Consider the following 24,339-nt stretch of genomic DNA (forward strand, 5'->3'; position numbering starts at 1 on the left):
TGTAAAGATATAATTTAATCGTATTTTTATATGTAGTAGAAAGCGATGGGTTAGAAGAAGCCTACATAACCAACCCATAAAGTAAAATGTAACATCCATATATGGCCAGCTATGTAAACGTTAACATTGATTTATCCTGCAATAGATGTCGTTCAATTGGTAACATACATTTTTGTTTTCTTCAAATGCCTCTTAAGGGGAAAGTAATCTAAAAGTAACGGAATGCAATCAGATAACGTTACTGAGTTTGGGTAATCCAAAAGTTACATTACTGATTACAATTTCGGACAGGTAACTAGTAACTGTAACGGATTACATTTAGAAAGTAACCTACCCAACCCTGGTTGTATGGTTAAACAACTTTAATCAATGTTGGTTAGTGTCTCTAAATGCCGTGTTGACAATGTCACTGAAACTATCAAGAGCTGACTCATTCCAGGAAATAATTTATAGTTCCGCCTTCTTTCTAGATATGGCTTCCTCCAGCAGTCTCCTGTCTGAAGAGCAGTTCCTGTGCTCTATCTGTCTGGATGTGTTCACTGAGCCAGTCTCCACTTCATGTGGACACAACTTCTGCATGGCCTGTGTCACAAAGTACTGGAATGGCAAGAACCTGTGTCAATGTCCACTGTGTCAGGAGAAATTCTCCAGACGACCTAAGCTTCACATCACCACGACCTTCAGAGAAGTTGTGGAGAATTTTAAAAAGACGAGAGACAGACGTAGAGATGGGTCCCCTTCCAAACCGGAAATAGTTCCCTGTGACGTCTGTACTGGGATGAAGCGCAAAGCCCTGAAGTCCTGCCTGGTGTGTCAGACCTCTTACTGTGAGACTCACCTGGAGCCTCATCAGATAGCCTCACCTTTAAAGAGACACAAACTGATCGACCCTGTGGTGAACCTACAAGACAGGATGTGTAAGAAACATGACAGACTCCTGGAGCTGTTCTGTAGGACCGACCAGACATGTGTGTGTCAGTTCTGCACTGAAACAGACCACAAGACTCATGACACTGTTCCTATAGAGGACGAGTGTGGAGAGAGGAAGGTTCAGCTGGGGAAAACTGAGGCAGAAGTGCAGCGGATTATCCAGGGGCGACTGAAGAAGGTTAAAGATATCAAACTCTCAGTAGATCTCAGCAGGAGAGATGCAGAGAGAGAGATAGCAGACAGCGTGCAGGTTTTCACTGCTCTGGTGCGCTCCATTGAGAAAAGCCAGGCGGAGCTAATTGAGGTAATTGAGGAGAAGCAGAAAGCAGTAGAGAGGCAGGCTGGAGGGCTCATTAAAGAACTGGAGCAGGAAATCACTGCGCTAAAGAGGAGAAGCACTGAGCTGAAGCAGCTCTCACACACTGAGGACCACCTCCAACTTCTCCAGAGCTTCTCATCCCTAGTGTGCACCCCTCCACTCACCAAGGACTGGTCTGAGATCAGTGTTCACAGTGATCTCTGTGTGGGGACTGTGAGGAGAGCTGTGTCTCAGCTGGAGGAGACATTGAATAAAGAGATGGAGAAGCTGCCTGAGGTCAAACTGAAGAGGATTCAGCAGTATGCAGTGGATGTGACTCTGGACCCTGATACAGCAAATCTATATCTCATCATGTCTGAAGATGGCAAACAAGTAAGATGTGGAGACACACCACAGAATCTTCCGGACAATCCAAAACGGTTTTATCAGTATCCCATTGTCCTTGGAAAGGATGGCTTCTCCTCAGGGAGATTTTACTATGAGGTGACGGTTAAGCGGAAAACTGACTGGGATGTAGGTGTGGCCAGACAGCCCAAAGACAGGAAGTTTAATATCTCACCTAGCTCTGTGTATAGACTCTGGACTGTGTCTCTAAGGGATGGGAATACTTACAAAGCCTGTACCTTCCCCCCTGTCTTCCTTTCCTTGAGAGAGAAGCCCCAGAAGGTGGGGGTGTTCGTTGACTATGAGGAGGGTCAGGTCTCCTTTTATGATGTGGTGGCCAGGTCTCATATCTACTCTTTCACTGGCTGCAACTTTACAGACAAGCTCTATCCATTCTTCAGCCCCTGTATGAATGCTGGTGGTAAAAACTCAGCCCCACTTATCATCTCTCCTGTCAATCACACACACTGATTAAACAATGGAGGGACATTTTCATCTTAACATAGATAATAATTGTTTTTATTTGCTGAAAAGACTATCAACTGAAATGAACTTAAAGGTGTAGTTGGTTCAACATATTAAGAAAAGCGAATACATTTACCACAGCAGTCAAATGTTTGGACACCTACTCATTCAAGGGTTTTCTTTATTTTTACTATTTTCTACATTGTAGAATAATAGTGTAGACATCAAAACTAGGAGATAACAAATAGTAGTAAACAAAAAAGTGTTAAACAAATCAAAATAGATTTGAGATTTGAGATTCTTCAAAGTAGCCACCCTTTGCCTTGATGACAGCTTTGCACACTCTAGGACTACATTTTTTTTCTGAGATCTTGGCTGATGTCTTTTGATTTTCCCATGATGTTAAGCAAAGAGGCACTGAGGTTGAAGGTAGGCCTTGAAATACATCTACAGGTGCACCTCCAATTGACTCAAATGATGTCAATTAGCCTATCAGGAGCTTCTAAAGCCATGACATCATTTTCGGGAATTTTCCAAGCTGTTTAAAGACACAGTCAACTTAGTGTATGTAAACTTCTGACCCACTGGAATTGTTATACAGTGAATTATAAGTGAAATAATCTGTCTCTAAACAATTGCTGTAAAAATGACTTGTGTCATGCACAAAGTAGATGTCCTAACCGACTTGCCAAAACTATAGTTTGTTAACAAGACATTTGTGGAGTGGTTGAAAAACGAGTTTTAATGACTCCAACCTAAGTGTATGTAAACTTCTGACTTCAACTGTATAAACATATTTTTGGTGCTGGTGGGGGAGACAAAAAAATAAGGGTACAGATTATATTATGGGACAATATACAAATCTTAATTTTGATAAGACAGATGAAAATAGAATACATTTTAGGTTATTTGTTAATGTAAAAATCTAAATGTATTTATTTCAAGGTTGTCTCAGATTTGGGGTGTGGTCACCAGAAATTCTGGCAAATAAAAGTGGGTCCCTGCTAAATAAAGTTGTAACTGGTTGTGGAGAATGTGACAAAGGACTCTGCCTTAAAGCTGTGTGTTCCTACTGTATAAGTGAATGTGTTGAAGGACATACTCAGCCTTTGAGCAGGTTCCACAGTTCTGGATGTAGATGAGGACGATAAAGGATATGCTGGCTGTGGATCTAAGACAGTTAATATGATATAGGACCTACTTTTCCTTTCAGCTGGTTGTGGATGTAGGATGAGGATGAGGCGAGGGATCTCCACCAGGGTGATGATGAAGGAGCCTTTGGTCACGAAGCCCAGGCCAGATGCAGGCCAGATGCAGCATAGACGACAGCTGAGATTTATTGCTGATGTCCACCAGAGGGTAGAGGAAAAGAAGAGATGGGAATAGTCAAACTCATACAGGACAGGGTTCACATAGTATTTGTTTTGTTTCAAATGCTTTGAGTGTTTGATTGAACGGGTACGGAGTGCCGGATCGGCGGTGTCTGTACTTTTGGGACTATTCCATTGCTTCCATTTCATCAGGTGAGATCAATCAAGTGCAGCTAAGGTATTTGACAGAAACACAGATATATTGAACTCTGGTCTGATACGGATCTTTTTCCAAGATAATCACAATCACAAGCATTTAAATTCATTAAATATATTGTTTTATTGTTGGGTATATTGTTTTATTGTTTCTCCCTCTTAGTGGATATCTTAATGGCATATAGACACAAACTCATATCCCCCACTGAACTGATCCTGTTTTTCCCGATAGCTGTCACAAACATTGCTTGTTTTTATTTATTTTATTACTTTGCATAAACATTTTATCAAAAATATTTGGGGTTAAAACTCTGCTCTCATTCACGAATAGAATAGGGAATCTTTTTTTCTATGGATAGAGTATTACGAACTTAGTAAGCAGTAATGATAAAATGTTGCATTATCGACACAATTTAGGTATTGTCAGTTATGATCAAGCATTGCCTTTAACAAAAGACAATCTACATTTTTTTTGTAGGACCTGCATTTGAAATATATTAAACTAATATAAAACATCCTTATCAGGACGTTTTATCAAGTCAAGCCATTGTCTGGCTTGACTTGATAAACTGGTAGTTGGTACAAGTGAAAGTGAGTATGTTTAAAGGCATAATCTTGGAAATTTCCTTCTGCTTATGTAGCCCTTTCCTGCATGGGTGGAATGTTATTAATGTTTCATCATTTCATAATTAATAAACATTATTTTTTTAAACAGTTGAAAATCCGGTGTTGCTATGTCAAACAGTTTTGTTATATTTCAGTCTTCTGTGATGTATATAAAGTGTAATATCGGGATGCAAACTCAAAATGTATTACATTTCAACTCTATATCTGACATGGTAAAGGTGTCTTCTATTATTAAGCCCATAACCATGTGCGTGGGGTGTATACTTATGTTTCAAAGTAGATTTGTTTAAGACTAACAAGAAACACCGTGTGACCCTGATTTAGACCCTGATCAAATCTACCTAGACTGAGTGTATTTGTTCATCCCCTGTGAATTCTATTGTAGTCGACATCTTTAGAAAACCTTCAATACATCTGCAGTAACTCCTTAATTAACATTTCTGATTTACACTTTTGTATCAAGAATGTATCACGAATGAAGAGAGATCAGACATGGGAAGGGTTAATTCTGTTCCAGAGCACAGAGCAGCTCCGGGTGGGGAGCAGCACGTCAACGTCACTTTACTTAAGTGAAACTGAAGTTTATAGACATACTGTATGTTGCGCACACAAGCAAAGTGTCTCAAACTCTTCTGGAAAATCTGTTTTGTATTGTATTGAGTAGCTTGGATGAAAGGTGCCCATATCAAACGGCCTGCTCCTCAGTCATAGTTGTTAATATTTGCATATTATTATTAGTATTGGATAGAAAACACTCTAAAGTTTCTAAAACTCTTTGAATTATGTCTGTGAGATTAACAGAACTCATATTGGCAGGCAAAATCCTGAGTTGAAATCAAAACAGGAAGTCATAAATCTGAGCTTGTATGTATTCACCAGAGTCCCCAATGAAATCCCCTTGAGTTATGAATGATTGTGCACTGCCTAGGGGTTCCACTAGATGTCAACCATCAATAGAAATTATAATGAGACTTCTATGATGTTGTGGGAGAGAATGATAGCAGAATCAGTCAGGTGTCCATCAAGCAGCCATTTTCTGATCATGCCTTTTCCTCATGGAAGTCACTTACGTTCCATTGCTCACGAAGACAAGAAAGAATACTCCGGTTGGAACTTTATTGAAGCTATATGTTAAAAACATCCTAATGATTGATTCTGTACTTAGTTTGAACTGTTTCTTCGACCGGTAATATCACTTTTTGAAGTTTTTGTCCGATATAACGCTGACCAGAATTAGCGTTTGGATATGTAAACCAGATGCGCTAACAAAAGAAGGTATTTGGACATAAATAACGGATTTTTTCGAACAAAACAAACATTTATTGTGGACCTGGGATTCCTGGTGTGCTTTCTGATGTAGATCATCAAAGGTAAGGGAATATTTATAATATATTTTCTTGTTTATGTTGACGCCATCTTTGCGGCTGTGGTGTTTTACTTTTGAGCGCCGTCTCAGATTATAGCGTGGGTTTCTTTTTCCGTAAAGTTTTTTTGTAATCTGACACAGCGGTTGCATTAAGGAGAGGTATATCTATAATTCCATGTGTATAACTTGTATTATCAGCTATATTTATGAATATTTCTGTTGAAACGATGTGGCTATGCAAAGTCACTTGATGTTTTTGCCACTAGTGAATCTAGTCGCCTCAATGTAAACTCAGATTTTTTATATAAATATGAATTTAATCAAACAAAACATGCATGTATTGTGTAACATGAAGTCCTATGAGTGTCATCTGATGAAAATAATCGAAGGTTAGTGATTAATTTTATCTCTATTCTGGTTTTTGCTGAAAAAAATGGCTGTGCTTATTGTGGTTTTGTGGTGACCTAACATAATCGTTTGTAGTGCTTTCGCTGAAAAGCCTATTTGAAATCGGACACTTTGGTGGGATTAACAACAAGATTACCTTTAAAATGATATAAGACACATGAATGTCTGAGGAATTTTAATTATGAGATTTCTGTTTTTTGAATTTGGCGCCCTGCACTTCGACTGGCTGTTGTCATATCAGATTTCACACAGATAGAAACAGGTGATTTACAAAAGCAGGTGAAGATCAATTATATTGTGTGAATTCTTGTATTCTCCTGTTTTCTTTATCGGTTAATAATTTAGGTATGTTTCGATATATAATGTTGTCAATGGGTTCCGTCCACCACCGCCCAAAGTACTCTGGGACTACTAGAAATAACACGAGGTGTTATTGAGCTTGGGGTGTTGTTTTATATGTACAGGAAATAGCGGCAAGAACCTTTGAAGATACATATGGTACATAGGATATAACGACAGAGAATCGTTTAAGATGCACATGGAGTGGTGTGAATACCTAAGGTTTATAACGTTATATAGGGATTCTGTGTGATGTGAAAGAGGTGCGTGTCCGAATGAATACCCAAACCAGTTCTGTGTGAGCTGAGTTTTGTTAACTAAACTTAAGGCCCAGTCTATCCTGACTCAGGTGCCAAACGTATGATGGACAGAGCACTCCATCTACAGTGGACTGATAGACAGTGCCAGCCCAGTTATATTGTTCATCTCTTCCCTTCTGAATTGGCTGATGTATTTTATCATTTCGGCGCATTACATACAGTTGAAGTCGGAAGTTTACATACAACTTAGCCAAATACATTTAAACTCCGTTTTTCACAATTCCTGACATTTAATCCTAGTAAAAATGAACTGTTTTTTAGGTCAGTTAGGATCACCACTTTATTTTAAGAATGTGAAATGTCAGAATAATAGTAGAGAGAATGATTTATTTCAGCTTTTATTTCTTTCATCAGATTCCCAGTGAGTCAGAGGTTTACATACACGCAATTAGTATTTGGTAGCATTGCCTTTAAATTGTTTAACTTTGGTCAATCGTTTCGGGTAGCCTTCCACAAGCTTCCCACAATAAGTTGGGTGAATTTTGGCCCATTCCTCCTGACGGAGCTGGTGTAACTGAGTCAGGTGTGTAGGCCTCCTAGCTCGCACACGCTTTTTTAGTTCTGCCCACAAATCTTCTATGCAATTGAGGTCAGGGCTTTGTGATGGCCACTCCAATACCTTGACTTTGTTGACCTTAAGCCATTTTGCCACAACTTTGGAAGTATGCTTGGGGTCATTGTCCATTTGGAAGACCCATTTGCGACCAAGCTTCAACTTCCTGACTGATGTCTTGGGATGTTGCTTCAATATATCCACATAATCTTCCTGCCTCATCATGCCATCTATTTTGTGAAGTGCACCAGTCCCTCCTGCAGCAAAGCACCCCCACAACATGATGCGTCCACCCCTGTGCTTCACGGTTGGGATGGTGTGCGGCAGGGTAGCCTAGTGGTTAGAGCGTTGGGCTAGTAACCGAAAGGTTGCAAGTTCAAATCCCTGAGCTGACAAGGTACAAATCTGTCGTTCTGCCCCTGAATAAGGCAGTTAACCCACTGTTCCTAGGCCGTCATTGAAAATAAGAGTTTGTTCTTAACTGACTTGCCTAGTTAAATAAAGGTTAAATGCAAGTCGCTCTGGATAAGAGCGTCTGCTAAATGACTTAAATGTAATGTAAATGTGTTCTTCGGCTTGCAAGCATCCCCCTTTATCCTCCAAACATAAGTATGGTCATTATGGCCAAACAGTTCTATTTTTGTTTCATCAGACCAGAGGACATTTCTCCAAAAAGTACGGTCTTTGTCCCCATGTGCAGTTGCAAACCGTAGTCTGGCTTTTTTATGGCGGTTTTGGAGCAGTGGCTTCTTCCTTTCTGAGCAGCCTTTCAGGTTATGTCGATATAGGACTTGTATTACTGTGGATATAGATACTTTTGTACCTGTTTCCTCCAGCATCCTCACAAGGTTCCTTTGCTATTGTTCTGGGATTGATTTGTACTTTTTGCACCAAAGTACGTTCATCTCTAGGAGACAGAACGCGTCTCCTTCCTGAGCAGTATGATGGCTGCGTGGTCCCATGGTGTTTATACTTGCATACTATTGTTTATACAGATGAACGTGGTACCTTCAGGCGTTTGGAAATGTCTCCCAAGGATGAACCAGACTTGTGGAGGTCTACAATTTATTTTCTGAGGTCTTGGCTGATTTCTTTTGTTTTCCCCATGATGTCAAGCAAAGAGGCACTGAGTTTGAAGGAAGGCCTTGAAATACATCCACAGATACACCTCCAATTGACTCAAATGATGTCAATATGCCTATCAGAAGCCCCTAAAGCCAATTCATAATTTTCTGGAATTTTCCAAGCTGTTTAAAGGCACAAAGAGGGATTGTGCCTTGGGACTGATTCATATTAGAGGCTGCCATCTGGTGTTTTGGTTAGAGATAGGCTTCCTGTGGACAAATAGATAAGCCACCAGTGAAAATTAGTGGTACTCACTGAACTCAAACAGGCTGTAAGGGACACAGTGGGACATTTGTGACAGAGGTATGTATAATTGAATAAGAGACATTTTTGACCATTTCCAATTATTATTACTGAATTCTATAGTTTGGGTAACACCAGTGATTTAAGTAAGAAGCTAATGTCATCTAAAACAATAATCTGTACCCATTAAGTGGAACTGTGTCCAAAATTGAAATAGATTGAAGTACATTTTTTAGTTCCGAATATTGAGCTGATAAGCCAGCACCAACTTTTTGAAAGACCTAGCAGAGTTGTTAAACAACAGGTTTCATATTCTGACGACTAGTTGAGGTCACATGGACAGTCAGTACAGAACATATGTCAGTGCAACAGGTCAAAATGATAAGATTACAAGAAAGGGGCTATGGGATTGTTTTCTTTTGAAGGTGTCTATTCCGCTTAACAGGAAACTGTATCACCTGATGTGTCTCAAGTATGAGACCAAGATGCAGTAAGCTCGATTAAGATTACACATTTTTAGGACTGACTAAAATGTAGCATGGTGAAAACTAAGTACATGTTTAGTTTGTTCTTCCAGGACTGATGAATGTCCACGACCAAGTTTACCAATGATTCTGTATCTCTCCCTTTTAAGGCTCCTGGGTCAGGTGCCTTAGGAGGGCAGTATAAAGGTACCCAGATCCGGCTGTTAAGGGAGCTCCCAAAGTAAGTAAGGCCTGGCCATTTTGTTTGTTTTTACCCTACGTTTTACCACACACTCCAGCACCCACACACAACCCACCTGTTATGAATATTTGTTAGAGGTGTTAATATTGTGTTTGGTTTATTATGTGGGGTCTTTTTTATTTGTTTTTAGTGTGTTTTTCCACGTGTTAGAAAGGATTCACCTTAAACGGTACACAAATACAATTTTTGGAAGTATTTATTGTCAGAGTTTTGGTTGGACACATGTAAATTCTCTTGATAAGAAATGTACTGAAAAACCCAATGCAAACCTGGTACACAAAATGTTTGAAATGTCTTTCAATAATGAGTCTGAGGTACAGGAAAAGAAAAGGGAAAGAAACAATTACTTAATGGGGTGGAATGATTTCTGACCTCTGTTCTGACTTGCTGGTGAGGCCTGATCGCCCTCACTAGAAAGGCTAGAGACATTGGGTGAGATTTAAATGTAATATGTAAAACACTGATAATTAGGAAGAAGTTTATAATTTATCAATAGTCCTTTGTGTGATTCGGACCACGAGAAGGACAGAGAGCTTGAGAGTGCTCTGCCCCTGTACGAGGGACACCTCCCTCTAGTCTATTTCACTATTTCTTGAATTACCTTACAGGATACAACTATTTCCTTATGGAGTTATCAAGGGTTGTAATTCTAGGATAGCTGTGTTTTGCTGCATAATACACTTACATTATTTGTCTACCCGCATGATGTGGATCATTGTCAGGTTATTAGATATAAGCCACACTAACAAAAAAAAACATGGTTGTAATAACACTTTAAACAGGTAGTTTGTACATTTGTAGAATGTGTTTGTTTTCTTCTGAATAACTGATCAGGGCATAGCACTTTCCATTCCGCTTCAGAAAACGTTGATGTAAAGGCTTGATCACACCCGTAGTGACCACTTCTATCCGTCACGCCCGTTGTTGCTTATCCAACGCAATGTTGAAAAAGAAGAATGCTTCCCACCACTAGATCACATAACTAGACGTGAGCTGGACGTGATTCCAATGCTACCACCAATTTAGCAGAAGAAAGTGAAAGCTGGAACAGGGACTCTAACCAGGGCTCATACCTGGCGAAGTGAGCTCTAACGGCCGTTGCCATGAAAGCCTAGTAAGCCTCTGTGCACGGGCAGTAGGCATACAATGCTGGAAAATGCCTTGTTTCAATAGCCTAAGTATATAACATGATTGACATGACCGTAATAATCCTCATGAAATGGCTTTTGAAGTGCCACAAATGTAAGCCAACATAATTCATGATTTAACATTAACCTGTTTAACTGCATTGATACAGCTTAATTGATCATAGTCCAGACTCATTATAGTGGCAAATACCATGCAGTTGCACCAGGGGAATTTAAACCAAACATATCTTTTTTGCAGGTCTTCTGTTTCCCCGCACTTATTGATTAAGTCATTTCCCATCTTGATAATGTATCCCCATTCCCCAATCAAATACCTTCATCGATACCACAAAAAAACGGACAAATACAGCTTTTTACTCCAATCTGCCAACCCTCACAAAATCCGACAGAGCACCAGCATCTAAAAGTATTAAGCGAAAACAAGCATAGAAAACAGCATTGGCATTAATAAAAAATAAAAAAAAAACGTAAGGATACCATTATATTATAAGTATTTCGGTGACAACCTGGTTGATTAACAATATTGGGTTGTCAACACATTTGTTTTTTATATAAATAAATGTGGAACACAAAAAAGGCAGTGTAGAACACCATTGCCCAAAATGCATTGCTCCAATAACTTTTAAAAGATTGTTCCGAAGTTTCCCCCCCTCCCCCCAAAAATGTACTTTCCTATGATTGAAGTAACACAAAAATGTGTGTATTTTCCTACGAATGAAGTCAGACAAAAATTATATTTTCACACGAATTAAGCCGAACTAAAACGCACAAAATCTGCTGAATTACTTTTTGTACAGATTTGCACGAATTGAGTGTGAGATTGTGTTGCCACGGATCTCCTCTGAAATATTATAATGAAATTAAAATTAAAACCTGTCTGTACATCTTAATATACTGACTGCACAAAACATGTTGACTCCAATGCTTCCATTGGAATTGTGTCAAGTTGGCTGGATGTCCTTTGGGTGGTAACCATTCTTGATACACACTGTTGAGCGTGAAAGGCCCTGCAGCATTGCAGTTCTTAACACATTCAAACCGGTGCGCCACTCACCTACTACCATACACCACTCAAAGGCACTTAAATCTTGTGTCTTGTGCATTCACCCTCTGAATTGCACACATACACAATCCATGTCGCAACTGTCTCAAGGCTTAAAAATCCTTCTTTAACTTGTCTCCTCCCCTGCATCCACAATGATGAAGTGGATTTAATAAGTGATATCAATAAGGGATCATAGCTTTTCACCTAACCATAATGCTGACCTTCTTTGACAGAAGGAAAACTATCTCTCAAAGGGGAGCTGAACCAAAAAAACAACCTGGCATTTATTATTATTCCAAAATTGAAAAAGGGTAAATAGGATAATTTGTCATAAAGTCAGTACCTTTCAAAACAGATTTGCGAGATTCTGTGAAATGTATGATGTTCCTTGGATATTTGAGGGTTGAGTATGATTTCAATCATGTCCAGTCATGCCCACTTGGCCTCTAACACGGGGTGGTAACGCCTCAGACTTGTTTACATGCATACCAGACATCGTCGCCAATCAAATGTTGATAAGAATGAGACTTCTTCATTTTTGTTTTTTCCACCTCAAACATTCTCACATTTGTGAGATAACGTTGGCATCAAAAACCCAACTGCCATCAAAGCTCTAGAAAGAAGAAGGAAATGCATAATGCAATTTGGGATTCTTGAACATTCATGTTCACGTTGTCACGCTGCGTCACGCGGTTGTTAAGCCAATATTCACTTCATTCCACTCAAATTAACTTAAAACCTAATACAAGTTATGTTGCTTTAATTTAACATAATTTAGGTCTTATGCTGACCTTTGACAGAAAGTTATACTATTTTTCTTTGTTAACCTCTTATTCTCTCTCAAAGAGAATCTAATGATATGGCACATCCTTAGCCTTTGATCTGGTTGTGGATGTAGATGAGGATGGCCACAGTGCCCAGGTGGAAGCGGGCCAGTCGCTGCATAGAGGAAAGGGAAAGGGGATATCCTAGTCAGTTGTACAACTGAATGCATTCAACTGAAATGTGCCTTCCGCATTTAACCCAACCCCTCTGAATCAGAGAGGTGCAGGGGGCTGCCTTAATTGACATCCACGTCATCGGCGCCCAGGGAACAGTGGGTTAACTGCCTTGCTAAGGGGCAGAACAACAGATTTTTACCTCGTCAGCTTGGGGATTCGATCCAGCAACTTTTCGGTTACTGGCCCAACACTCAAATCTCTGAAAGCTGAACCGTGAGGTGGACTATTGTTACAACTATTGTTTTAGGAAATTAGGCTAAAACCTTCCCAAAAATAGGCTATAAAGTTGATACGCTACACATCGAAACACAATAAATAGTGTTTTTGTCATTTGTTATAGGCTGGTTATAAGGACACGTAAATGTGGCTTATTTAGCCAACTTTCCTCATTTATTGATGGCGCCATGTTGGATCTGAATGCATATGGATGTCCATTACATTTCTCAAATGTCTGGTAAATTCATGTTGTCTGGCATCAAATTGTTCTGAAGATTTTAGAATATTCACATGAAAACCTGCCGCCAATTGGATACAAACCTAGCTATAGACACCCTAAAGACTCTGGCAAGTGCACTAGTCTAGTGTCACTTTGATTTTGTCTGCACATCATGGTTCACCAGCAGCCCAGAAAATCTAAAGAATAAGCTACCAGCCAAACAAGCTTATAAGAACGCATCACCGGGGGCAAACTACCTGCCCTCCAGGACAACCTACAACACCCGATGTCACAGGAAGATCATCAAGGACAACAACCACCTGAGCCACTGCCTGTTCACTCCGTTATCATCCGGAAGGCGAGGTCAATACATGTGCATCAAAGCTAGTACCGAGAGTTTGAAAAACAGCTTCTATCTCAAGGCCATCAGACCCTATAATAGCCATCACTTGGCGGCTTCTACCCAGTTACGTAACCCTGCACCTTAGAGGTTGCTGCCCCATATACATAGACTTGAAATCACTGACCACTTTAATAACGGAACACTAGTCACTTATAATGTTTACATATTTTTGTATATTTGTATATACTGTATTCTATTCTACTGTATTTAGTCTAAGCCATATTGCTCATCCTAATATTTATATTTTCCTTCATACCATTCTTTTCCTTTTAGGTTGTATGCATTGTGTGTATTGTTGTGAATTGTTAGATATTACTGCACTGTTTTCTGAGCTAGCTTTCTGAGCTAGCTTTCTGAGCTAGAAACACAAGCAATTCTCTACACCCACAATAACATCTGCTGAACATGTGGATGTGACAAATAAAATGTGATTTGATTTCCCCCTTCATACTCATCTGGAGGTTGTGCATTTTTCATCTCTATCTCTGTAATGTGTCTGTATCTATGTAACTGTGTGTGTATTTATGTAAAAAATAGGGACCATAATGGAAATACGTCTCTGACTTTATTGTGCAATCCCTGTCACTTACATTTTTGGGGGGTGTGTATTTATGTTTTTTTTTACTGACAAATTCAAATCAATCAATGAATCCAAACTGTGCGGCGGGCCAATTGATGAATGAAAAGAGACATCTGTTACAAAACACCAAGACGTTTAATGACATTCAGAGATGATCAAGCCAAGCCTTCGATACTGGGTAAGCCCACAAGGTAGGGAGGGATGTATTTTCTGTTTGTTGAGATTTACATACACTACCGGTCAAAAGTTTTAGAACACCTACTCATTCGAGGGTTTTCCTTTATTTTTACTATTGTCTACATTGTAGAATAATAGTGAAGACATCAAAACTATGAAATAACACGTATAGAGTAACAGCGTAACCTACTGTACGTTGCTAGCTACCATGACGAAGACCAAAGTACCGTTGAGGACAGTGGTGCCTCTCTATCACATGTGAAGGATCTTTTAAACGAGCAAAAATAGACCTACAAGCAGCAGTAACAACAAGAAAATAGCTTCAAGTGTTTTGTCCAAATACTCTGGGATTCTACTAATAAAATAATGGACGACCTGACCAGAGAGGTCCAGGACCTGAAGAACAGTTTGCAGTTCTCCCAGGGTCAGCACAATGAGTTGAAACAGGAGACCGGCAAGATGACAGCAATCTGTAAGTCATTGAGAGAGGACATAAGTTCTGTGTGTGAATCCATGATAAGAATAACAGATAAATCAGACTCTCTCGAGGGAAAATCAAGGCGGAACAACATGGTTGTGGACGGAATTGCAGAATCTTCACATGAGACCTGGACGGAGTCTGAGGTCAAAGTGAGGGAAATTATCTCTGAGAAATTGAAGATGGACCACAGGAAGATTGAGGTGGAGCGCGCCCACCGGACTTGAAAACCCACCACCGGTCCAGGTGACAGGTCGATAGTGGTCAAGTTCCTGATGTTCAAGGACAAGGTAGCTGTTCTGGAAAGAGACAAGAACTTGAGAGGAATGTATATCTTCCTCAACAACTCTATCCTGAAGCTGTGTGCCAGAAGAGGAAAGAACTGATCCCAGCTATGAAAGCTGCCAGAGCACGTGGGGACATTGCTTACATCCACTATGTTGGCTCATTGTCCACCCTCCCAGAAGCCTGGGGGGATGAGAAAACCAAGCCTATGGGTTCGTAGCTTCAACCCCGCAGCACACACACACACACACCAATTGATTAATGGACTGCTGAATATATATTTTTTGCTCTTGCTTTGTTTGCTCTTTTCAGAATTATGTCTATCTCTGATAAGCTACCCAGGAAAGGGCTGAAAATAGCCCATATTAATATATGTAGCCTTAGAAATAAGGTTCATGAAATCAATAACTTGCTAACATCAGATAACATTCCTATATTAGCCACTTCTGAGACTCACTTAGATAATTCATTTGATGATACAGCAGTAATAATACAGGGATATAACATCTATAGGAGAGACAGAAATGCTTACGGGTGTCCCGGATTCCCCCAGTACTGCTGCTCATTTCGTGCACAGAACTGTCTCATTACGCACACCTGATTCCAATTCCCCTGATTAGTAATTGAATATATGTGCCCTCTGTTCACCATTGTCTTGTCGATTATTGTTCCCATGTCAGTTGATCTGTGAGTATCTGTGCTTTGTTATTTTAGCTTTCGTGCTGCGTGTATTATGCACTTGTTATTACGGGTTTCATCCCGTGTATTGTTGTGCATTTGTTATTACAGGTCTCGCCCTGTGTAGTGTATTGCGGGTCTCATCCCGTGTATTTATTAGAGGTTTAACCTCGCTCTTTTGTTTGGGTTACATCCCTGTGTTTTTGTATACGTGTTTGTTTTGGGCTTTGTCCCCGTGCCTTTCATGGCATGTTGTATTTTTGGGTGGAGTATTAAAACTATTACGTATTCCTGCGCCTGTCTCCAATCATTTATACAACATGACAGAATAACCGACCCTAAATGGAGACTGCGGGAATGGCCCATCCAACGCCTTCGCAACTTCGGCAGCTGCCACTGGCCCGTCCGACGACGCCACAACTTCGGCAGCTTTGCCTTGATGACAGCCTTGCACACTCTTGGTATTCTCTCAACCTGCTTCACCTGGAATGCTTTTCCAACAGTCTTGAAGGAGTTCCCACATATGCTGAGCACTTGTTGGCTGCTTTTCCTTCACTCTGCGGTCCGACTCATCCCAAACCATCTCAATTTGGTTGAGGTCGGGGATTGTGCAGCCCAGGTCATCTGATGCAGCACTCCATCACTCTCCTTCTTGGTCAAATAGCCATTACACAGCCTGGAGGTGTGTTGGGTCATTGTCCTGTTGAAAAACAAATGATAATCTCACTAAGCCCAAACCAGAGGGGATGTTGTATCGCTGCAAAATGCTATGGTAGCCATGCTGGTTAAGTGTGCCTTGAGTCGGACCGCAGAGTGATGCCTGGCTTCCCTTAGCATCCATGAATACACACCACTGGTGGTGCACTGGCACATAAACCTGTTGGTGGAAAATTAGTTGCATATAGTTTATATAATTATAAATGGCATCAAAATGTTGACAATTGTATTTCCCCTAAATTGAAATTGTCTGCAGCTGGCTCTGATCATAGTGTAATGAAACAGGCATGGAGAGTGAGGTCGTCTGTGGTGGTCTGCGAACCCTTAACCTTCTGGGTCGTAGCCCTGAGTGGCATCAACTGTGACACAAAAGCATACTGAAGTGGCAAAGTTGATATCCACATTTATAAACGCAGGGTCGCTGCAGTTTTTTGTGATTGTAAACATTATTTGGAGTTAATTCTATGAGGGGGGAGGGTGTTCAATTTGTTTTACAGTACAAGGGGAGGGTCATGAAAATATTTCTAACTTCAGGGAGGGGGTGGATGTTTTTTATGACACCTTGAGTTGGACTAGTCACCCCCCCTCAGTAAATTTCAATCTGTTTCCCTTGTGTTAAAAAAAATCAATAAATGGTTGTATTTACTGAAAAGTAAGACCATCAACTGGAATTAACTTAAATAAAAATAAGTAATACAAGTTATGTTGCTTTCATTATTCATATCATTTAAGCACAATGCCTGACCTTCTTTGACAGAAGGAAAATGATGCCTCAAAGTGATACCGCTTTTCTCTCTGTCTTTCTCAACCTCATATTCTCTCCACTTATTCTCAAATTTTAGACAGGTAGAATAAGTGAACGTGATAAATTACCTACTTGTCACGCCCTGACCTTAGATATCTCTGTTTTCTATATATTTGTCACGACTTCTACCGAAGTCGTTGCCTCTCCTTGTTCGGGCGGTGCTCGGCGGTCGACGTCACCGGTCTTCTAGCCATCATTGATCTATTTTTCATTTTTCATTGGTTTTGTCTTGTCTTCCCACACACCTGGTTTCAATCCCATTCATTACCTGTTGTGTATTTAACCCTCTGTTTCCCCTCATGTCTTTGTCAGAGATTGTTTTATGTCAGTGTTGTTTCTTGTTGTATAGGTGCGCGACGGGTCCTCGTACCCATGTTTATTTTATGTATGTACATATTAGTGTTTGGAGCATGTTAAGTGGACATATATTAAAAGACTCCATTTACACTCCGTTTGACTCTCCTGCGCCTGACTTCCCTGCCACCTATACACACGACTCTGACAATATTTTGGTTAGGTCAGGGTGTGACTAGGGTGGGTACTCTAGTGTTGTATGTCTAGGGTTTTGTATGTCAAGGGTTGTTGTAGGTCTAGGGGTTTTGTATTTCTATGTTGGCCTGATATGGTTCCCAATCAGAGACAGCTGTTTATCGTTGTCTCTGATTGGGGATCATATTTAGGCAGCCCTGTTTCCCACTTTCTATTGTGGGATCTTGTTCTATGTTTAGTTGTCTGTCTGCACTATTCATATAGCTTCACGTTTTGTTATTTTGTTAGTTTGTTCAGTGTTCATTCTTTAAATAAGAATGTACGCATACCACGCTGCGCCTTGGTCCGATCCTTATAACGAACGTGACACTACTTTTCCTTTCAGCTGGTTGTGGATGTGGGTGAGGATGAGGTGAGGGATCTCCACCAGGGTGACGATAAAGGAGCCTTTGGCCACGGTTCCCAGGTGGAATCGGGCCAGACGCAGCATAGACAACCGGATGGGGTCAGGGCCAGCAGAGATGTAATTCCTGATGTCCATTAAAGGGTAGAGGAAAAGAGGAGTTGGAAATAGTCAAACTCATTCAGGACAGGGTTCCTGGGTTCACATATTTGTTTTCTAAAACAATACTTTGAGTGTTTGAGCCCAAAGTGCACCGATTGCATTTTACACCCATTTTTTGGACAATATCACTTACGACTGACTGCATTATATATGATTGATTGATCCAAAAGGCAGTATTTACACGTCATTGATGTTCCCTGTCGCCCCTCCTTCAATATCCATCCACACTGGCAGGCCGTCTTCTTAGGGACGATCGTCCCACTGGTATGGCCGCATCACATGAGATGGCATCTTCTCCCCTCCAGAGAGAATGCAGGTGACACAAGCAAAGTTAGGACATTCTGGCAACGTTGGATGTAGCTCCTGATGGTTGTCTTTTAAGAGGGAGGTAGTATGAGAATGTGGCTTGGACAACACATACGCTTTGTGTGGCTTGGTTTCTCAGGCAGCACAGCTCAGGTTTTATCTGTTGCCAGGTTACAGTAGGCCTACTTAGACCAATGGGAGGAGGGACACCGGCTTACTCTAGACATGCACAGTGTGTGAAATATGTATCTTTCACCTAAAGCACATTACATTTTAACATTCTCTGTGATGGTAATGTACACCGCAAATGGGGAATTTGTGGATTAGACATCCCTTTTTCTATGGAAACAGTAATACAAACTCAATAAGCAGTATTTAAAAAATATATATATATTTCACCTTTTATTTAATTTAGTAATGACCCAATGTTGCCACAATTTAGGGATTTACGGCCTATACAGGTCCGGAACGATGCACCGATTTGATTGTGTTTTAACCCAAGCTCAAGATCACCATCTTGATATTGTAAAGGACCATAACTGTATTACCATCATTGCTCTTTGTTTTTGTTGTCAATTGTTTGTCGGGTGTTGTTTTATCTGTTGTTGTTAATGGATGCCGTGTGGGTTGTCTGCCACCAAGTGGCCTGTTTTGTTACGTCCTGCACATTTGTTTTTTTTACTCCAATAAATATATGAAAGAGACCAACTCAATAAGCAGTATTGACACATTTTCGCCACAATTTTGGGATTGTCAGTTACGATCATGCATTGCCTCTGACATAATGCAACTTCAGTACTTGTAGGACCTGCATTTCATTAGACACTTCTTCAGGCACCACAAGCAGCAGATGCAGGCTTTCAGCATACAGCCAGTACTGGCATTTTCCATTCTGCATTTTCTCCTTTCACCCATTGTCTGGCTTGACTTGATAAACTGGTAGTTGGTATAAGTCAAAGTGAGTATGTTTAAAGGCACCATCTGGGATATTTCTTGCTTCTTAATTAATGGCCAAAACTTCTAAGACTGACACTACTTTTTCAGTCCAATGTGGAATTTTAACTGTTGTTGTTGTCTGAAAACCTTCCATACACCTGCAATAGGTCTTTATTTAACATTTCTGATTCACACTTCTTCTACTTAGATTAGTAAAACAATTAACACTCCTGTTTAAACTCCTGCTTAAACCTTGATTTTAGATGGTAAAACAATGTATCAAGAATGAAGAGAGAGATCAGCCATGTGAAGGGTTAATTCTGTTCCAGAGCACAGAGCTGCACTGGATGGGGAGGAGCATGTTCTTGTCACTTTGCTAATGTGAAACTAAAGTTGCTATACATGCTGTGTGTTGTACACATGAATAAACTCTTCGGAAATCTTAAACTGCTACACAGTCTGCTATGTTTTTTTAAAACTATAGTGTATATACTAGAGAAGAATCTGAGAACACGCCCACACTCTTTTACACAGACACAGGTGAGTAGAGATTTACAAGGATTGGTGAAGAAATATTACTGTGTACATTTATTTTGTGGTAATATCCTGTTCTTTATCTACAGTACCTATGTTGAACTATATTTAGTAAATTGACAAATTTAAACTATATGTAGTACGGTTAAACAACTTTCAGCAAGATTGGTTAATATCCCTTAATGCCGTGTTGACAATCACTGAAACTATCGAGAGCTCATTCCAGGAAATGGAAAATGCTCAGTTAAAAAACATATGTATTGTATTATTGACTAATTGATTATAATCTGGAGCTGGAGTCTATTACTCTTTTGATCTGAAGGTTTGCTGCAATTTAAGTAAAAACGTTGAACTTTAACTATGCTTTACAGTTTCGACTGCTCTCTCTCTCTATATATATATACATATACAGTATATATATATATGGCTTCCTCCAGCAGTCTCCTGTCTGAAGAGCAGTTCCTGTGCTCTATCTGTCTGGATGTGTTCACTGAGCCAGTCACCACTTCATGTGGACACAACTTCTGTATGGCCTGTGTCACAAAGTACTGGAATAGCTAGGACCTGTGTCAGTGTCGACTGTGTAAGGATAAATTCTCCAAACAACCTAAGCTTTGTGTTAACACAACTTTCAGAGAGGTTCTAAATAACTTTAAAAGTATAAGAGACAGAGGTAAAGATAAGTCCCCTGCCAAACCTGGAAAAGTGCATCGTGACGTCTGCACTGGGACAAAGCGCAAGGCCCTGAAGTCCTGCCTGGTGTGTCTGGCCTCTTACCTCTTACTTACACCTTTAAAGAGACACAAACTGAATGACTCTGTGGAGAACCTGGAAGACAGGATCTGTAAGAAGCATGACAGACTCCTGGAGCTGTTCTGTAGGACCGACCAGACATGTGTGTGTCAGTTCTGCACTGAAACAGACCACAAGACTCATGACACTGTCCCTATAGAGCAGGGGTGGGCAATTCCAGTCCCCGAGGGCCTGATTGGCGTCACAGTTTTGCGATACCGGGTGGTTAGGACAGGCAAGCCCCATACTATTGTGGAAGACTTAATTATTCCTGCTGCCGCGGATATGGCTGGGACAACGCTGTGAGAAAAGACAAAAAAACTATACAGACAATGCCTTCATCAAACAACATTGTTTCACGACACATCAGTGACATGGCAGTAGATGTTTTGAAACAATTACTGCTTCGCATACAAGCCAGTAAATTCTATGTGTTACAGCTGGATGAGTCAACAGACGTGGCGGCACAGCTCCTGGTATATGTCCGTTAGGTTTAAGGGGTGTCAATTAAGGAAGACATCCTCTTCTACAAACCACTGGAAACCAGGACAACAGGAGAGAATATTTTTAAAGTACTGGACAGCTTTGTGACATTAAATGGACTTTGGTGGTCAAGATGTGTCGGTATCTATACTGATGGTGCAAAAGCCATGACAGGGAGACATAGTGGAGTGGTAACGCACATGCAAGCAGTTGCTCCCGACGCCATTTGGGTACACTGCAGCATCCCCCGAGAGGCTCTTGCTGCCAAGGGAATGCCAGACAGCTTGAAAGACGTTTTAGACAGTGAAAATGGTTAACTTTGTTAAAGCAAGGCCCCTGAACTCTAATGTATTTTCTGCACTATTCAATGATATGGCCATGTAACGCTTTTACAACATACAGAAGTCCGCTGGTTATCAAGGGGCAAAGTATTGACGCGTTTTTTTAATTGAGAGACAAGCTTAAAGTTTTCTTTACTGACCATAATTTTCACTTGTCTGACCGCTTGATGACGAGTTTCTTACACGACTGGGCTATCTGGGTGATGTTTTTTCTCGCCTGAATGATCTGAATCTAGGATTACAGGGACACTCCGCAACTATATTCAATGTGCGGGACAAAATTTAGGCTAAGATTATGAAGATGGAGCTCTTCTCTGTCTGCATAAACAAGGACAACACACAGGTCTTTCCATCATTGTCTGATTTTGTGTGTGGAAATGAACTCAAGCTTATGGACAATGTCAAATGTGATATAGCGAAGTACCTGAGTGACCTGGGTGCGCAATTACGCAGGTACTTTCCCGAAACTGATGACACAAACAACTGGATTCGTTATCCCTTTCTTGCCCTGTCTCCAGTCCACTTACCGATATCTGAACAAGAGAGCCTCATTGAAATTGCAACAAGCGGTTCTGTGAAAATTTTATTTAATCAGAAGCCACTGCCAGATTTCTGGAATGGGCTGCACTCAGAGTATTCTGCCTTGGCAAATTGCGCTGTTAAGACACTGATGCCCTTTGCAACCATGTACCTATGTGAGAGTGGATTCTCGGCCCTCACTAGCATGAAAACTAAATACAGGCACAGACTGTGTGTGGAAAATGATTTAAGACAGACTCTCTCCAATACAACCCAACATTGCAGAGTTATGTGCATCCTTTCAAGCACACCCTTCTCATTAAGCTGTGGTGAGTTATTCACCATTTTCGATGAACAAAGGTTTTATATGTAAGATGGTTAAATAAATCAAAATAATTGATTATTATTATTTGTGCCCTGGTCCTGTAAGACCGCTTTGTCACTTCCCACGAGCCGGATTGTGACAAAAACTCACACTCATTCTTATGTTTAATAAATGTATCGTATAGTGTGTGTGTGGCAGGCTTACAATGATGGCAAAAAAACAACATTTGAGAGTGCTCTGACCCTGGTGGTAGAGGGGGTACGCAGCTGGAGGTTGAATGTTTGAAGGGGTACGGGACTATAAAAAGTTTGGGAACCACTGCTTGAGGAAGAGTGTGGAGAGAGGAAGGCTCAGCTCGGGGAAACCTGAGGCAGAAGTGCAGCAGATTATCCAGGAGTGACTGCAGAAGGTTAAAGAGATCAAACTCTCAGTAGTTCTCAGCAAGAGAGATGCAAAGAGAGAGATAGCAGAGAGGTCTTCACTGCTCTGGTGCGCTCCATTGAGAAAAGCCAGGTTGAGCTTGTTAGAAGCAGGAAGCAGTAGAGGCAGGATGAGGGCTCATTAAAGAACTGGAGCAGGAAATCACTGACCTCAAGAGGAAAAGCACTGAGCTGAAGCAGCTCTCACACACTGAGGACCACCACCAACTTCTCCAGAGCTTCTCATCCCTAGTGTGCACCCCTCCACCCACCAAGGACTGGTCTGAGATCAGTGATCTGTATGTGGGGACTGTGAGAAAAGCTGTGTTTCAGCTGGAGGAGACACTGAATAAGGAGATGGAGAGGCTACCTAAAGTCAAACTGAGGAGGATTCAGCAGTATGCAGTGGATGTGACTCTGGACCCTGATACAGCAAATCTATATCTCATCCTGTCTGAGGATGGCAAACAAGTAAGATATGGAGACACACCACAGAATCTTCCTGACAATACAAAAAGGTTTGATCGTTTTGCCATTGTCCTCGGAACGGATGGCTTCTCCTCAGGGAGATTTTACTATGAAGTGACGGTTAAGGGTAAGAGTAGGTGGACTTTAGGAGTGTCCAGAGAGTCCATAGGCAGGAAGGAGAATATATCACCTAGACCTGAGGATGGACTCTGAACTGTGGTCCTAAGGGATGGGAATCAGTACACAGCCTGTGCCTCCCCAAATCATCCTCTCCCTGAGAAAGAAAGAAGCCCCAAAAGATGGGAGTGTTTGTGGACTATGAGGAGGGTCAGGTCTCCTTTTATGATGTGGAGGCCAGGTCTCATATCTACTCTTTCACTGGCTGCACCTTTACAGAGCAACTCTTTCCCTTCTTCGTCCCCTGTAATATTGATAATGGTAAAAACTCAGCTCCTCTCATCTCTCCTGTCAATCACACAGACTGATTAAAAGATGGAGAGAGAACTGTTTTTCATGACATATCATTTACAAATCATTAAATCCCTTGGTAGCAGCTAATTGGGTTCCATAATAAACACAAATACAATACCAATGTATCAATATATTTCCAAATTAGTATATTTAGTCAGGTTGACATGTCACGTGATTAGAATATCCACATTGAAGTTGTATCATCAAATGAATATGAAAACTGTTCTGTACATCTTAACATGGATAATAAATGGTTGTTTTTATGGAAAAGTAAGACAATGAACTGGAATGAACTTCAATAAAACAGAAATTAAAGGTCTGTTTGATTAGGGCTGTGATGATAATGGAATTTTGAGTAATGATTATTTGACATGCAAATGGCCACGGTTATTGTCATCATTGTCATTGGTGTTGAAACATGCTTTGAGCTTGTAATGTACCGTAAGGCGTCTTTGAACATTTGCTAAGACAAACCTAATGAATACAACACAGCTTTGGTGTCAACCCCTGTCTCAAAAAACGAATGGCTTTGACCGCTGGGAACTATTGGAAATTAAGCTTTTCCTCCTGACCGTGGATGTAGGTGAATGTGTGAATGTACTTGCCT

General features: G+C 40.7%; 1 protein-coding gene and 1 pseudogene across 2 annotated transcripts; both read left to right on the forward strand.

Annotated features, from left to right (window-relative positions):
• The first annotated feature begins 472 nt into the window (after positions 1-472).
• LOC120035143 (E3 ubiquitin-protein ligase TRIM21-like) lies at positions 473-2,104 on the forward strand. 2 transcript variants are annotated; one of them, XM_038981941.1, is made up of 2 exons: positions 473-1,150; positions 1,226-2,104. In XM_038981941.1, exons 1-2 carry the CDS (start codon positions 473-475, stop codon positions 2,102-2,104), a joined length of 1,557 nt encoding a protein of 518 aa, XP_038837869.1. The 2 variants fall into 2 exon arrangements, with proteins under 2 accessions (XP_038837869.1, XP_038837868.1); XM_038981940.1 differs by having other exon boundaries at positions 473-2,104.
• Positions 2,105-20,337: 18,233 nt separating this feature from the next.
• LOC120034719 lies at positions 20,338-24,327 on the forward strand (annotated as a pseudogene).
• The last annotated feature ends 12 nt before the right edge of the window (positions 24,328-24,339 follow it).

The sequence above is a fragment of the Salvelinus namaycush genome, chromosome 42 (assembly GCF_016432855.1).
Source record: "Salvelinus namaycush isolate Seneca chromosome 42, SaNama_1.0, whole genome shotgun sequence".
Lineage (NCBI taxonomy): Eukaryota > Metazoa > Chordata > Actinopteri > Salmoniformes > Salmonidae > Salvelinus > Salvelinus namaycush.